Source organism: Anas platyrhynchos, chromosome 1 (assembly GCF_047663525.1).
Source record: "Anas platyrhynchos isolate ZD024472 breed Pekin duck chromosome 1, IASCAAS_PekinDuck_T2T, whole genome shotgun sequence".
Lineage (NCBI taxonomy): Eukaryota > Metazoa > Chordata > Aves > Anseriformes > Anatidae > Anas > Anas platyrhynchos.
This window is the reverse complement of record NC_092587.1, coordinates 196432942-196450315: the sequence shown is the minus strand read 5'-3', so window position 1 is coordinate 196450315 and position 17374 is coordinate 196432942. Positions and strand designations below refer to the sequence as shown.

The 17374-nt window shown below is 43.0% G+C and overlaps 1 protein-coding gene and 1 long non-coding RNA gene across 4 annotated transcripts in view; both read right to left on the bottom strand.

The window, feature by feature from the left end:
- Positions 1 to 17374, bottom strand: part of SLC36A4 (solute carrier family 36 member 4) — a 154785-nt gene that overhangs the window by 112506 nt on the left and 24905 nt on the right. For 2 of the 3 annotated variants that reach the window (XR_005264367.2, XM_027467319.3), the window contains exon 1: positions 8718 to 9360. The exons of the other annotated variant lie outside the window; for it this stretch is intronic. Coding sequence is in view for 1 of the 2 variants with exons in the window: in XM_027467319.3 (XP_027323120.3) it covers positions 8718 to 8811 (94 nt within the window). In the remaining variant the exon portion in view is untranslated. Of the gene's footprint in view, positions 1 to 8717; positions 9361 to 17374 lie in introns of those variants that run through there. 3 annotated transcript variants of the gene reach the window in all.
- Positions 1278 to 7087, bottom strand: LOC140001357 (uncharacterized). The gene is made up of 2 exons (XR_011806548.1): positions 5202 to 7087; positions 1278 to 1730 (listed from the first exon to the last, which is right to left on the bottom strand). It is a non-coding gene; the product is annotated as an uncharacterized lncRNA (long non-coding RNA).

Here is a 17374-nt window from a genome sequence, read left to right as displayed (position 1 = left end):
ACCTGGCAAGACTGATTGAGAGAGCTTGAAACTAGGATAGATGGGGAAGGGGACACCACCAGGAACAGCAAGGTTAAGCCAAGGGCTGGTGCAGCACTGCCTGAGGGTGGCAAGGCTAACGGGAGCATTTATGATGCTCCAGGGAGGGCTGAGGGTTCAGGAGCACATCCAAAATGCTCGTATACCAACACATGCAGTATGAGGAACAAATGGGAAGCTTTGGTTGTTTCCCAGAGCTACGGTACCATTGCTATCAGTGGGACTTGGTGCGATGAGATCCACGACTGGAGTGCTGTTCAGGAGGGACAGGCAGGGCAGGCAAGGTGGAGGTGTCGTGCTGTCCAAAGAGGAGAGATGTGGCTGCACAGCCCTTGTCTTGAGGATGGTGCAGCAGAGAGCCTCTGGGGCTGAATTCTTGCTATGGATTATTTTCTCATTGTGCTATTTCTTAATCTTTTAATGAAAAGATTTTCTATATTATCGATCATCAAGCACGGACAACTTTTACAACATGTTCTTCTTCTCTTGCAGGCATTCTCTTGTGGATCCATTAAATTATCTCCAAGTTAAAATAACACAAATACTTCAGGTTTGATTCACATGATCATACAATATCCCAATTTGGAAGACAGATGGTCCCCAAGGTGGACCATCCACAAGGATCATAAAGTACAACTCCTGGCTCCACACAGCACCACCCAAAAAAAAATCAGACCCCATGGCTGAGAGAGTTGTCCAAATGCTTCTTGATCTCTGTCAGGATCGGTGCCTGTCCCAGTGCCCAACCACCCTCTGGGTGCAGAATCTTTCCCTAACCCCCAGCCTGACCCTCCCCTGTCCCAGCTCCACGCCAGTCCCTGGATTGTTTTCACCTTTGTACACTTGCCTCCAAGCCCCTGTATTTCTCCTCAGCTTCAGAAGCGCTATTTTTCTGAACAATTTTCCTTCCCTGAATTTGTACTCTATTTGTACTGTACAGCCCCCAGATTTTAACTACCCGGGGAAAGAACGTGACCATACTTTCAGGGAAAACGTGTGTAAACATGTGTAAATACGGTTATCACAGTGACTTATCATGGTGACTTCACTATTTATTTCCAAATCCTGGGGAGGTATAAACAACAGCTTTTTTTAGAACCTGTTCTCCCACATCATTGTGCTATTTTATTCATGTCATTTACGCAACAGAACACCCCAATTTCATAGTCCGTCGCATTCTCAACTGAAGGCTGTGAACTATTGCTGATAACAGGAAAGAAATGCATCATAAAAAAATATTTACCTTGAAAAACACATTAAAGTTTTATTGGGAAAGTGTCTTGAAGTACAGTGCAACGAGTTTCACATAAAACTTGAGTCCCAATAGCACAGAACCTTGTTTGCAAGGAGTGGTTGCTCTTCTACAGTCACAAGATGACCAAAAAAAAAAAAAAATCCTCTTCTGCACACGTAGCACATCCTGCTACATAATACATTGCCTACATTCTGCCTCCAGTGCTCCTCATGCTAACCTGTCCATCGTCACCAGCCTAGAAGATGATATGAAGGAAGGCTTGAATGTCAATAGAAGCTAACAGAATGATGGGATGATAAATATTTTGTTAAACGTGCTTCTTCCAAACACATCCCAACACCAGAAGCCGGCCAACATTCACGTTCCAAGCTGATAAGTGTCAAAGCAGTATTCTTACGGAGGTTTTCTTTATCTGAAGAATATAGCACCAGCTGTCCTAGAGAAAGGAAGAGATTTCACCTTGAACATTGAAAATCAGTTTAGTTGACCACAGAAAGACGACGATAATCTCCTAATGTCCCACTAAAAAAATGTAAAGCTTTATTAAATTCAAACAAACATCTGTATATGTTTCTTTCCTGCAGATAATATCTGCTGATATTCACTTCATACTATTTGTATTCTGCAACTAATTTGGATATTAGTACCACAGTGTGGAAAACTCAACAAAGCTTAAATGCTGATTAAACTGGTAATCCTAAAAAGAAGAAGTTCATCTAATGCATCTCAAAAATAAAACTAAGCTTTTCAAAGTTCCACAGCCACTGCCATCAGCTGGTGTCTGGTCACAAGAAGACTGCACACAACTGGAGCACAGTAGGAGGTTTTAACTAATTATCTTCTATGACTGGCCTTCCTTTACCAGAGGGCAAGATATTTTAACCCAGTTATTATCCAGACATTTATTAGCCTGAGCACAATCCTGGAAACAGAGAATCTTTTCTTAAAAAGAAGTTAAAAGCAACAAATTTGACATTGGCAATGTAGACAACCAAGAAAAATGTTACTATCATTAAATGGCCTTTCCCATACAACAGACTTTAGAGTTACAGAATCACAGAATTTCTAGGTTGGAAGAGACCTCAAGATTATCGAGTCCAACCTCTGATATAGCTCATAGGAAGTCTTGAGAAATTGTGTACAGCTACAGAAATCTCTCACATACTTCTACATGTGAGAGGAAAAGAACAGTAAAAATCCAGAACATAAAGGTTAGCCTCTGAAAATATAACCTAGAGTAGAAGAATCAGATTTTAGAGAGAGCACCAACTAAAACACCATCTGTAAAACTCAACAGAAGAATTAGCACTTTCATCGCGGAACCTCTCTCAATTATTTTTCAACGATCCTGGGAGTCTGGAGAGGTCCCGGTAGACTGGAAGCTGGCAAATGTTGTGCCGATTTTCAAGAAGGGTCAGAAAGAAGACCCTAGCAATTACAGGCCTGTCAGTCTCACATCAGTGCCTGGTAAAATCATGGAGAAGATGGTTCTCGAACGTATTGAGGCGCACCTGGGGGACAATGCAGTCATTGGTCCCAGCCAGCATGGGTTTGTGAAGGGTAGGTCCTGCCTAACTAACCTGATTTCCTTTTATGATAAGATCACCCGTATGGTGGACCAAGGGAAACCAGCTGATGTGATTTTTTTGGACTTCAGCAAGGCTTTTGACACGGTTTCCCATAGGATCCTACTGGACAAAATGTCCACCATACAGCTAAATAAAAACATCATACGATGGGTGAGCAATTGGCTAACGGGCAGGGCCCAAAGGGTTATGGTAAATGGGGCTGCGTCAGGCTGGCGGGCGGTCACCAGTGGGGTCCCTCAAGGCTCCATTTTAGGGCCGGTACTTTTCAATATGCCCTGGCAGCCAGGAGGGCCAACCGTGTCCTGGGGTGCATCAAGCACAGCATCGCTAGTAGGTCGAGGGAGGTGATTGTCCCGCTCTACTCTGCGCTGGTGCGGCCTCACCTCGAGTACTGTGTGCAGTTCTGGGCACCACAGTATAAAAAGGACATGAAACTGTTGGAGAGTGTCCAGAGGAGGGCTACGAAGATGGTGAAAGGCCTGGAGGGGAAGACGTACGAGGAACGGCTGAGGGCACTGGGCCTGTTCAGCCTGGAGAAGAGGAGGCTGAGGGGAGACCTCATCGCAGTCTACAACTTCCTCGTAAGGGGGTGTCGAGAGGCAGGAGACCTTTTCTCCATTAACACTAGCGACAGGACCCGTGGGAACGGAGTTAAGCTGAGGCAGGGGAAGTTTAGGCTGGACATCAGGAAGGGGTTCTTCACAGAGAGAGTGGTTGCACACTGGAACAGGCTCCCCAGGGAAGTGGTCACTGCACCGAGCCTGACTGAATTTAAGAAGAGATTGGACTGTGCACTTAGACACATGGTCTGAACTTGGGTAGACCTGTGCGGTGTCAAGAGTTGGACTTGATGATCCTTAAGGGTCCCTTCCAACTCAGGATATTCTATGATTCTATGATCTTTGTGTACATTTAATTATGTACATTTTTTGTCCTGTGGGACCCATGCATAACCATGATAACAGTACACTGAAGTGTCTTCAAACATCCCTTAACATACTACTGGGCAGCAGATACTGAGGGAACTGCAGTAGATCAAGTCAATTATTCATCCACCTTCTCAGAAATAGCTAAATTGAGAACTCACAACATCTGTTTCTGATCTGTACAGCCAGGCTGACAGTTCATGTCCTATTCTAACATAATAACCCCTTCGAGGATAAATTCCACTAGAGGAGATTTAAAACCCAGGTAACAGCAACCAACACCAACTCACATTGTGGTGACGACACCTACTACAGGTTTCCCTCAAACATTATGTTACATAAAGCACACCAAAAATATTTGGCCGCTGTTCTACACAATATAAATGTTCCTGAATTACCTCTTCTCCCCATCAGTATTCCTTTATCCCATGACTAGCGTATACCCTGGACCTAGATAAGTGAACCAGTTAACAGTAACAGTGGTGGGACGTTATATAAATTTGGAATCATGCAACTTCTAAGCAGGGGTTTCATTTGCTTAGATTTCAACTGTTGGGATACTGCAGCTGTGTCCCAGCTGCACAATCTGTACTCCCACTCACATCCAGAGTTGCGTAACATCCAGATTTAATGAATTCAACCTTGTGGTCCAGAGCATGCCAGCTAAGAAAGCTTAAGGCTTCTCTGCCCCATAAAGGAGGTATGTACCCACAAAGGAGAAGAGCAAGTGCTTTGCATCCTTGGATCTAGCCTGAAACTTTCTATTACGAGAAGTCCACAGCCAGAAAATCAGCATGGAATACACACATTCACTTAGGTTTCTTCCTAGAAAGGTCCAGTATGCATAAATAGGTTATTACACTCCAGCCACAAGAGCAGCACAAGCATGCCATACCTGAATCGGAGGTGAAGCTGGCTGTTGTCTCACAAAGCACACACCTTAGCCTACTTTAGGTCTATGCTCCACACCAAGCTGTCCCAAATGTATACAAATAGCACTATTAAAGATCCAGTCCACTTACGGTATTCACTGAAAATTTTGCCCAGAAAAGTTGTGGATCACCCCTGGAAGTGTTCAAGGCTAGGCAGGATGAGGCTTTGGGTAACCTGGTCTGGTGGGAGGTGTCCCTGCCCACGGCAGTGGAAATAAATGATCTTTAATGTCCCCTTCAATGCAAGCCATTTTATGATTTCATGATTTGCATCATTTTTCATGATTCACCACAATTCAGAATGAGGCAATTCACATGCATGCATACTTTTGTTTTCACTTAGCCAAAGCACAAAGCAATTTTCAACCCCATCTTTCATTCACCCCATGCAAATCTATTTTCTCCTTGTGCTACCACAAGATTCTTTTCAGACAAAATCATCCATCCAGATTGTCCTTACCAGTTATTTGAATATCTGTCATCGTTCCTGCTTTCTTCTGCAAACACCCACCTAAGAAGGATGCTAAAAAAAACCTCTCCGAGTACCACTACTATCAGCGAGGCAACACAAAATGCTTATCAACTTCTCCACGAATTAGCACTGCAATGTTACACTGACGCCTTAACACGCTGGAGAAATCACTGACCCATCACAAATACGTGTCACACTACAATCACACAACACTCAAAGACAGTCATGAGTCAATCACTAGTTATATAGTTGGAGATTAAGCTATAATGTTTAAGTTGTTCTGACCAATATTTCCAGTTTTCTATCTTCAAGTATACTTCCCTGCCCCCTAGAATTTGACAGCACCTTGCCAACCTTTTTATGGACATAGTGACAAAGAAATTGTTGAACTGTAACTAAACGTACTTACTTCTAAAGCTGGCTATAGCATACTCAAGTAACCCTTTGGTTGGAAAGCTCTGCAAGCAAATTAATTTTCACTGAGAACTTCGTTTTTTCTGTACTGCTCAAGCAATTAGCACTTCAAAAGTTATCTGAACCTATTATCACCACAAGGGAAAAAACTAGGTTCGGTCATTTTGGGCTGAAATGAAAGGATGAAGCAGTTTGCCACCGCTGCCTCGCAAGTTAAAGACAAAGGAAATACTAAAACCAGTCAAATACAATCTGCCATTGTTCCTTCTGAGAAGGTCACCTCCTAGGCAAATTCCTGTCTAAAACCTGGTTTCCAAATCCAATTTAGCAATTTGTTTTCTTTTTTTTTTTTCCTTGAGGGCTTTTGAAGTCAGTACAATTTTACAAAGAACTGGATTTGACATGTAAGTATAAAGTGCTTGAGGGACAGGATACAGCTCATCATCACTTACACCAGCTGGTTTTGCTTCGTTTAAGGGAGAAGGAAGACAGATCTTGCTGGAGCAGCACTTTGAATGTGCAAAATGCTTTGCTACAGCATTAATCAAAGGGGGGCTGGTAGATAATTCAGTTAGTCACAGCTTCTACACGAGAACATGCTAACACGGCCAGAAACACGGCAGAAGATTCAGTCCCATGAAAGGTTTATTACCTCTCTAAGAGGGATACAGACCCAATTTAATTTGCTGTTGCCTTGACTGGTGCACAGAAGTGAAAATCAGAGCCACCTAACCTTTATACTAGCCCCAACAGGGTTTTATGCTGGTGTTTTCTTGTAGCATAGAGTGCCATACTCGTAACTTACATGCATGCCTAGAGGTGCTGTCACCTAACCAAACCTGCAGGCTTCTACAGGGTAAGATTCACGACCAAGTCTCTGATGATGCCCTGCAGTGAGCTCCCCTGGTCTGTAACACAGAAAACACATCAACATCAGGGAACAGCCACCATCGTGAAAAGATGGGGCACTCGGCTTGCTCAGCAACTCCATTCAGTTTATAGATGGTAAATTCATCATCTTAAAGCTGTGGAAGAGCTCTTTCTGGTCTGAACCAAGGCTTTTAAAATTTAGTTACAAACGCTCATTATTTCCAGAATCTGCAGCTGGTTCAGTAAGCAACTCACAATACAACCCTCAGTTAATCCTTTAACCACAAATACTTTCCTCCACTCCCCAGACTTCAACCTATGAAGGACCTTCACAACACTTCCTGCAGAAGCCAAGCTGTGAAGTACTCCCCAAACACTTGGGTCCCATGGGATGTACCCAGCTACTCAGTCATGTGCTCCCACAACAGACACAGAAACTCCTGATCAACATGAAGTGATGGTGAACGGCAGTGCCAGGGGCATGACTGCCTGGATTGGAAGTATTTTGGGTCTATTTCTAGCTCAAGGGGCAGCTAACAGATAATCCCATTCAACCACACAAATCATCTCCCTCTTATTTTCAAAAAAAAAAAAAAAAAAAAAAAAAAAAAAAAGGCATTTTCCAGAATGAAAATTAAAAAGGAAATCTCATCTGTGTTAAAATAAACATTTTTTTTTAATTGCAATAAAAGTACCACTAGATACATTTTCCAGAAGAATAACGTTTCACATTACCTTTCCTTGGCTTTGTTTGTTTGCTATAAACTCTAAAGCTATTGCAATGTTTTATTATGGCAGACTGCAATGTAATAAAGTCAATTTATCCAATTTTATGATAGCATTTGTTTGTGACTAAAAGTTATCAACATCAATAAATGTTGAGAAGTCAATAATGTCACTCAGTAGGCAGGATGAACTGTCTGCTTTTCTATCATAACCCCCAAAATCTAGAAGACTAGAAAAAGACACTTGAATTTTAAGCCAAAGGCCTTCATAGCTTATTACGCTTATCATTTATTTGGAAAAAGCCTAGTCTTAAATAATCCACTGTCCTGCCCAGACCAAACTACACATTTCTACATGATTAACACACTGCCAATTGATAACTGGCAGTCTGATGGAGTGTGTTCACTGATAGTTTATCAGCAGGAACTTAAATTCTATTAAGCCATCAATAAGACGGAACCCTATAAAAAGCTTCTGAACTCTTATCAGGTGTTTATCTCCATTTTTTAAACAGGTACTCCTGTAAAATAAAAATAATCTGGTTCTGGGTATTCCACGACCTCCAGTGGGTCTGTGAACCTGAGCAGCTGGCAGGGAAGCTAAAATTTCCTCCTTTCGCTTCAGTCCCTAGGCAGCAATCCCTCGCTGCAAGACGGATCAGCCTGAGGGCACATAAAATGTGGTCAGCCTCCAGGCACTCTCCGGATTACAGTGAAACACTTGAGGTGAGACCCCCAGCATGCCCACTCCTGCCGAAATTCAGCAATACCAGGCACTAAACCAGCTCCATCTATGAATATAGAAGTAAAAAGGTGAAGGTACAGGTACCCACACACACTGAGAGTGGGTCTGGGGAGCAACCTGCAAGGCACACAGCTAAAATACCCACACACGGACACGCGAAACACAAGAATTTTTCATGAAAAATTAAAGCAGTGAACGGAAGGGTTCCCCTAAACTTTTAGCCGAGATCATAACCTCTCAAAGAACTCCAAAACCAGCTGGGGGAGGCTTGGGGGGAGTCGGGCTTTGAGGGGGGAATCCAGCTTTGGAGGGGAGACTTTTCGGAGAGGGTTTTTTTAGGGGATAGGAGGCTCTGGGGTCTTCCCACCCCTCCAGTGGCTCCCAACCCCTTCGCCTAACACCCCCACAGGCTCCTTCCCACCGGCTCAGCCCGGCTGCTGGCTGCTGGCTGCGGGAACCGAGCCCCCAAAGCCCCCCGAGTCCCCAAACACCCCACAGCCCCCCAGCCCCGCTCCGCTCCCCTCAGCCCCTTCCCGCCCCCGCCCCCCCGCTGCGGGTGGGATGGTTCGACCCGCCCGCCCCGCCGCGCCGAGCGCAGCCCCCCGCGGGCCGAACCATTTCGCCTCCGGGGGGTACGCGGTGGAAAGCGGCCGGCAGCTCCTCGCAGCCCTCCCCGCTCTGTCCCGCCGCCCGCTGCCGCCCCGCTGCCCCGAGGCCGGTCCCAGCAGCGGGCGGCGCGGCGCGGCTCACCCAGCTCCTCCTTGCCAGCGGCGTCCATCTCGGTGCCGGTTCTCCTCTCCTTCCGCCACGGTGGAGCCGGCCGGCGCCCACAGCCGCTACGCATGCGCCTGGGTGGCGGGGGCGAGCCGCGGAAGGGCGAGAGCTGAGGGGGGGAGAGCGGGGATGGCGCCTCCTCAGCCGTCAAGCTTGTGGCTGTGGCTAAACACAGCGCTACGGCTGCCACAGAGTGCCCGGCTAAGCACCTGCACTTGTCACTGTGCCCCAACACGACATCAGTCACGCAGTCACAGAATGGCCGGGGTTGGAGAGGACCTCTGGAGATCACCCAGTCCAACCCCTGCCGAGCAGGATCACCTAGAGCACGTTGTGCAGGATGGCAGCCAGGCGGGTTTGGGATATCTCCAGAGAAGGAGACCCCACAGCCTCTCTGGGCAGCCTGTCCCAGTGATCTGTCACTTTACAGTACAGAAGTGCCCCCTCATATTCAGCCGGAACCTCCTGGGTTTCAGGTTGTGCTTGTTGCTTCTCATCCTGTCACTGGATACAGCTGAAAAGAGACTGACCCCATCCTCTCAACACCCTTCCCCCAGATATTTATACACATTGATGAGGTCCTACCACCGCGTGCCCTGCTAAGCACCCGCCCTGTGCTTGTCTCTGTTCCCTCCCCAGCACACCAGTCCTGCCCTGAGTGCCCTGCTAAACTCCTGTCCTTTAAAATATCCGAGTTTCTTCAATCTGCACAAGCGGGGCTTGTCCCTGTGTGGGCTGGGCTTCAGGTGAGCTGCAGCAGGGGTCACTGCTGCTGTAGTCCTCCCCTCATGGCCCTCAGAGCTGGCCCAGCCTTTCCCTCAGCCTCCCTGGCCTCTCGGTCCCCACACTCCAGTCTCCACCTTGTAATCAGCCCTCAGGGCGGCACGGCCTGAGGCAAAGCTCGCCCCTTGTGTACACAATGTCTTGTACACTTAAAAAGCACTGCTTTCCCTTCCAATACTTCAAAATTAACTTGCATCCATTTTAATCTCCTTCATAGTCTTTAAGGAGTTAGCTGTTCTTAGGCCAGCACAGGCTGCCTGATGGTTCTTGTGTCTGCCCCAGTCCCAGGTCTGGTGGCCCCATGAAGTCCTGCTGGCACAGAATCATAAAATCATTAGGGTTGGAAAAGACCTGCAAGATCATCAGGTCCAACCATTCCCCCAACACCGATGTCACCCACTGAACCATGTCCCTAAGCACCACATCCAGCCTTTCCTTGAACTTCCCCAGGGATGGTGACATCTGCCACTCTCTGTGAGGCGGGGGAGCCCAGTTTCAGACAAGGCACTGTCATGGCCCAGCTGAAATTAATAAGCAAAGACTGAACACAAGGTGGGAGTCAAGAACTCAGTAATGCTTAACGGATCTGTTGGTACTTTGTGATCTGGCTTCCTGAAAGCACACCCGCTCCAACAATTTCTAATAGTTTTCCCTATATGAAAACAAGAAATTATTCCAAAGAAGGACATTTGGAATAATCATTGTTAATTATGCATCAACAGTTGGAACAAGGAAAGAGTTTCTGATATGATGTGTTATTTAAAAGCAATTGTTTCTTGAATACATGAATAGTACATGTTCTCTGTGCACTCTTGTAGATAAGAGTATGATTTCCTAACAGCTTTACCAATAAGTAAAGTAAACTGCAGAAAAACGTAGAGCGTGAAACAATTTGAAGCAGCGTACTTTAGGAAAACATTAAATGTTTCTAGCCATATTAGAAGAAAACAGTATTTTCTGTAATATTTATTATTGTCCAAACAAAATAGCTTTTTTTTTTTCTTTTTCTTTTTCTTTTTTTTCCTAATCTTTGGAAAACAAGTTTTTCAAGGTTTTAAAACAGATTTCAACCAGTCTGTAATCAAAGATATAATCAGAACTCCAGGTCACTCTGAAATACTATTCATAATCCTTGCTCCCTGATCCTTTACTCTGAAATTAATTTTTATTTCCATGGTTTGCAGGCCTTAATATAATGCTGTTTGAGGATATAGAGGTAAGAGAAGAAGGGAAAGGAAGGTATGGTGTTTTATCTTAAAAAAATATATATATATATATAAAACTCCAAACGATTTTCAGCTGAAATTATACTGTCTAGACTAAAAGGAACAGCCTTTGATAAAACTTTCTCCAGCCAAGCTTACTCTATTGCTACTTTTCAACACTTGGAGACTGATCTCCCACTAACCTGGCTCCCATACTTTAACTAGCATCTTCATGCCAGTTGCTCCCAGAATAACCCATCGGTATTTTTTTCATCACAACTTCTAAAGTTCTGCCTGTATCTATGCCTGATATGATTTAAGTAATAGTTTCCAGCTGTTGGTTTCCTAAAACAAAGCACTATTTTTGCAATGGGAGTGTAGAACGAAATAATTAGTCTTTTTTCTTTCCTACCTAGGAGAAATGCAAGAATCTTCTGAAGCTTCTTGGAAGCTTCAAATGTCTTCATAAAAGCATCATTAATTCAATTATCTACAAAGTATACCTTCCAGTAGGGAAAATATTGACTTTCCTTTTTTCAGTTTTACGTTTATTTCATAGTATCATGCTTCTCCAAAGTTTCATTACAAAAATGGGCTGTGCATGTGAGCTATTGGCTTCCTCAAATTTATTTTGGAAAAGGGGTCTCCGTAGGCAGTCTGTGACTGCACGTTATTGATTTAAGGAACTGGCTTGCTAATTACAATATTTGAGTCAATCACTTACTTAGTATATATTTTTTTGTTTATATTCATGGATATTCTGTATTCTCTGCTGTTTCTAACACCACCAAAGTTTGTTGCCTGCAGAAAAGTGTATCCAATCATTAATCTATATTAAAAATGTGTATTCAGCTAAGAGTTTTCATTCCTTCTACTTTGTCATTGCATTTCAGGACTTGGAACACAATAAATCCTTCATATGCGTTGAAAAGATTTAAGGACACAATACATCATTATTTCACATCCTATCCAGTGGAAAACCATTTGTTTCTACTACTTGCCACTATTTGCATCAGAGATCACTCCTCAGGGAAAAGGTTTGTAATCTGTTTAGGGAGATTTCTGTAGTATGCTCCAATAAATGCATCAAGTACCTGAGTAGCCAGTGGTGATCAATAAACATTCAGAAAATTCACGAGTCTATGCTGTGATGGATATTCGTGAATTTATAATATTTGTCTTGTTCCACTTTAGAAAGGATAGGAAGATTTGCTTTAATGCAAACATCTGGTTTATTTCTAGTAATTCATCCATCAGTGCAAATTTACTTCATGATGTGAATATTGCAGCCACCAAATGCTTATTTACCCTAGCTTATAAAACTTGCCTATTAGAAATCACGGATTCCATTCATGTCATTTTTGTTGGTTCAGAACAAGGCTGGGTGGAGTAGGATATGCAGCTTCTTGGCGTTTAATTTATTTTTATTTATTTTTATTCAAAGTTAACCCTGAAATCCTCAAAGTCTCTTTTCAGGAAAAATTTTGGCTACAAAATGCTCTTTATTAGAATAGTTGCTCGGCTAGGTTTTTCTAAACCCACGTTTAATTTTTGGCTGAACTTCCAAAATTTTTAGGGGAAAAAAATATAAGAACAGAACAAATAGACAGAAATGTATTGTTTTTGTATGCAATCCCATCACACAGATGTCAACTAGCTTTAGGTTAGGGACTTCCTTAGTCTTGGACTTTTCTCCCATAAATATCAGGTAACCTGCTACCTGATATTTAACTGCCCACCTGTAGTTTTGTAATATAAAAAATAATTATTTGTTTATCTTCAAGTCATTCTTGGTTTTACAGATCACTATCATGTGCTTTCTCCTATCTCTTTTTCAGACAGACTCCTGGTGTACTTAATCTCTCACAAAGAAGCCATTCAGTGGTTTTGATTATTCTTGTCCCTTTCTTCTGTCTTTTCTAGATCTTCTGTGTTCATTTTCATTTGGGAACGTCAAAAGTGCAGACATACAAACAGACTGAAAAGCTTTCCACCTGCACCTGACTGTTTCTTACTTCTTTTTATGACGGTTCACATTTTAACTTTTGCTCAGGTGCTAACTTACAAGGTGATTACTTTGCATGATGTTTTAATGAGCCATTGGTGGCCTTCTATTATGTTGCCATCTGTTTGCCAGTCAACTATAATCCTGTCTGACTGGCAAATGGTTGGCATTGCTCCAAGGTTCATATCACTGTTTCATATTTAAGAGCACACTGTGAAATCACGTTGAATACGAATACTGCATCCCCATTTCATCAGATCCCAAATAGCCTATTGCTAACCCATGTATCAAAAATCAGTATCTCTGGTCATTTTATCACTGACCTGAAAAAAATAATAATATACATATATATATATATATATATTATATATATACATACCTCCTTTATATATATATATTTTATATATATATATATATATATTATATATATACATACCTCCTCCAAATTCCCTGCTCACAAACATGAGCTTCCTTTCATATAAATTCCTTACTTTCTGTGTTCTGGTCTGTAAAGGCCCATTTCCAAGGATTCCTACTTTGGCTTTTTCTCAGTACAAATATCAAGCACTGAAAATCCTAAACTGTCTGAAAATGTCAGCATCTTAAAGGTCAGTATTACTCAAAAAAAAGTAATAGATAGCAGACTAAAGATTTTAGGGAGAGTTAGTTTGATGTGTATTGCCTCAAGGACTGCTTTGTTACACCTTCTTGCTATGAAGTTTCATGCTATGCATGGAGCAGCTTGCCTTTCTTCAACATGAAAACGTTTTTGAAAGAAAGTCTGGAGGTTGATTTTCCATTGCATTTAATAGATTCATGGAATCACAAGGTGGTTGAGGTGGGAAGGGACCTCTGGGGTCATCTGGTCCAACCACCCTGCACAAGCAGGGCCACTTGGAGCCAATTGCCCAGGACTGCATCTAGACTGTGTTTGAGTATGTCCTAGGAGGGAGACTCCACAACCTCTCTGGGCCTGTGCCAGTGCTTGGTCACCCTCACAGTAAAAAAGTGTCCTGATGTTCATACAGAACCTCTTGTGCTCCAGTTGGTGCCCACTACCTCTTGTCCTGGCAAAGACCACCACTGACAAGAGCTTGGCTCCATCCTCTTTCCACCCTCCTGCAGGTTTTTACAGACACTGATGAGATCCCCCCAAGCCTCCTCTTCTCCAGGCTGAACAGCCCCAGCTCCCTCAGCCTCCCCTCACAGCAGAGGTGCTCCAGGCATCATCTTGGTTGCCCTCTGACGGATTCTCTCCATCATATCCAAGTCTCTCTTGTACTGAGGAGCAGTACGAGAAGTACTTTGTAGCTGCAGATTGCAGTCATGTCAATGTCACCAATTAAGAGCACAAATCTTAAAAGGACCACTGTGGTCAACAGCTATGCTTAAAACTCCCAAACTGCTGTTCATATTTGATTGCTACAGCTGAGATGAACACGACATTTTAGATGAAGCCCACTGGAATCTGTAAAATACAGCTGTTGATTAGCAAAATGTTAAAAGCCTGGTGTGTGTTGATTCTCTTTGAGCTTTGATGAAGAATAAATATGATTACAGAAGATGCTGCAGCTGTCAAAAGTGCTGTTGGTGGTTCACGCTTCAAATAGAAATTCTCAGCACAGTTCAAATATCAGGAACATATGAGAAAGCCACCAGGATTTATCCCAATGTGAATCATCATCATGTGGCCTAAGTAACATATTTTTCTGTCACTTAATGAAAATAAAAGATCTATATTTGCATATGGATCTGTATATACTGGGACTTATCAGTCAAGCATTGCCAGCATCAAGGTTCTCTTTTCTTGTTTAACTTAATGGGCTGCTACTGTCAATTTCCTTTCCATACTGCTCAAAGTGCAGCATCACTTCAATAAATATCATAGAATCACAGAATCATTAGGGTTGGAAAAGACCTCCAAGATCATCAGGTCCAACCATCCCCCTACCACCAGTGTCACCCACTAAACCCCAAGCACCAGGTCCAACCTTTCCTTGAACACCCCCAGGGACGGTAACTCCACCACCTCCCTGTGCAACCCATCCCAACGCCTGACTGCTCTTTCTGAGGAGAAAGTAGATCACTTGGGAAAATACCACAGATGTTTAGATGCTTGTGAATCTTTGTAAGTTCTTATATCATTCATCTTAAATACTTTAAATAAAGATAACCAGATATAGTGCATGACAAACTTACTAAGTCACATTAAAGGACATCATATGATAATTTGGGGTAGTTTCTCAGATTTGTAATGCTTTTCCACACTATCCTGCTAACTTTACCTTTGTTATGATCTGAAGAGCAGTGCTTGAACTCTGCAGATGTCCTGGAAGTATAACACCGTTTAGTCTGAACATCTGTATGGACCTACCTTAACGCTTGAGAAATTACATAAGCGTCTAAAATCTTGCATATAGCCAGAGACACTTTAGGCCTTGACACCGGTCTCCAACGTACGGTAGGTTGTGTCTTGTGCTACTCTAACCTTGGGAGCATCAATGCTCCTTAATAAAAGTGGTCAGGAAGGTCTTATTTTGTGGCCCTGTTCTGGACCTCTAACCAGATTTCTGCAAGACTATGTCCAGGCACTCTTCAAGGGACAGTTCTCTCCTAGCCTGCTCCCAAAAAGCACTGTGGGCAATAATCCCCATTTCCACAGTCCCCCAACACTACTCCAGCAGCCTTTGTACCTTAAAACACATCTTCATGCAGAGTTCCCTGAGCATTTAATACATATACAAAAATGGAAAATAGATGGCAGAAGGAAGAAGAGGAATCACGGTGTTGTATGACAAATCTCTCCCTTTTTAAAAGGGAATTCCACTATTCCTAGTTTTCAGAGCCAGACAATACATAAGCCCAGAACTCTTTTGTAGGCGCCAGCTGTGATATCACAAGAAGATGTGGTCCAGCAGCAGAGCCCCAGGGTGGCTGTCAGCCACCCTCGTGCTCCTATGATTCGCGTCTGCTTTGAGAACTAGCATAGCCTATGGCACGGAGCATTACTCTCAGAGTCTGCTCTAATTTTAGAAAACCTCCAGAGAACCACAGCTCAAAGCAACTGAAAATCCACACCGCCACGTGCGCTGCGGGGACTCCTTTCATGCATCTTGTGGGAATTCTCCCTTCAGCTTTCATGGCCCTTGTATTCCTCTGAAGTAGTGTTCAAAGTGGAGTGTGAAGGGAGAGGGGATTATCTGCCTTATTGAGCTTCCTGGAGAAAAAATAGTTGGAGGACACCATAAAATCATAGCCTGTTAGTGATTAAAAGATGTTACTGGAAATATTTTTAAAGCTGCAGGAAATGCAAATAATAGAAATTAAAAAAAAAAAAAAAAAAAAAAGGCTACGTAAATCATTTCCATTTAATTCAGAGAAAGAAATTAATCCAATCAAACAACAAAACAATCAAACAACTATTTAGTGCATCCTGGAAAGAGCCAGGAAAATCCTAGGAAATCTGTAATCAGACACTGAGCACTGCACTGAGCACATCTATAGAATTTTTCCAGGATCAGCATTCCCTGTTCTGAAATTGGTCTGTATGTACAAGACCTGCAGTAGCACTGGTTTGCTCAGTGAACATGGTGATCCAACTCTTTTTTTATCTGCTCTTAGATTGATTTAATGTTCATTGAAAACTAAGAAATCTACCATTTGGCATTTATTTTAGAAATTCAGGTTCAGCAACACATCAGGAAGCATTTAGAAGCTGTACTTCTATCCACAGAATTTCTATTAAATTTCTTTTCTATTAAACAGGGTAAAAATCAATCACACACATTGTCTTTATAGCCAGACCCAGTGTGAGTAATTCAGAAAATGATTGATGACCTGTTTCTGCCTGCATAACGCATTAAGTCTGCAAGCAAGCAATAGGCCATCTGTACCACTGCAATATAATCAAGAATAGCCACCACTTCTCCTTGCATGCACACTCCTGTTTGTCAGTGCATAAGCACTGATTCAGGTTCCGTTCCTTTTTCATTCCTGTTGGAAGGAACCTCTGGAGGTCAGGTTTTGGGCTGTTCTGCTTCACATCATGTAGCTGAGTCCACACACCTGGTGTGCTCAGAAATTTTCACATTATGCACCACTCAAACGAGAATGCCTGAAGAAGTGCTCTGACAGGGCGCTGGCACAGGTTGTCCAGAGAGGTTGTGGAGTCTTCTCTCCTTGGAAACCTTCAAAAGATGCCTGGACATGGTCCTGGACAACCTGCTGGGTGTCCCTGCTTGAGCATGGACCCAGAGGTCCCTCCCAACCTCAACCATTCTGTGGTTCTGTGGAGGTAGGAAGGGAGAATAGGCTATGGAAATTTGTTAATGTCTTTTACTCTTCTAACTTAGTTCCTGCAACTGCCAACCAAGTCAATCCCTTTCCCTTATTCTGAACTTAATCCAAGATTTTACTCATGTATTGATCATGTTTTCAGAAACTGAAGCTGCTTCTAGAAGCCTCTCTCACTGGCATGCTGACCAGTTTGATGTGTCCACCTACATTCACTCATTACCTTCATGAGATGAAGGTAAACCTCATGGAATCAATAAAGCTGCACTGAAGCAAACATTATAAAAAATATTAATCAAAAGACATCCAAGGTATGTAAGAAATACTGGTAGCCAGAGCAGGATGAA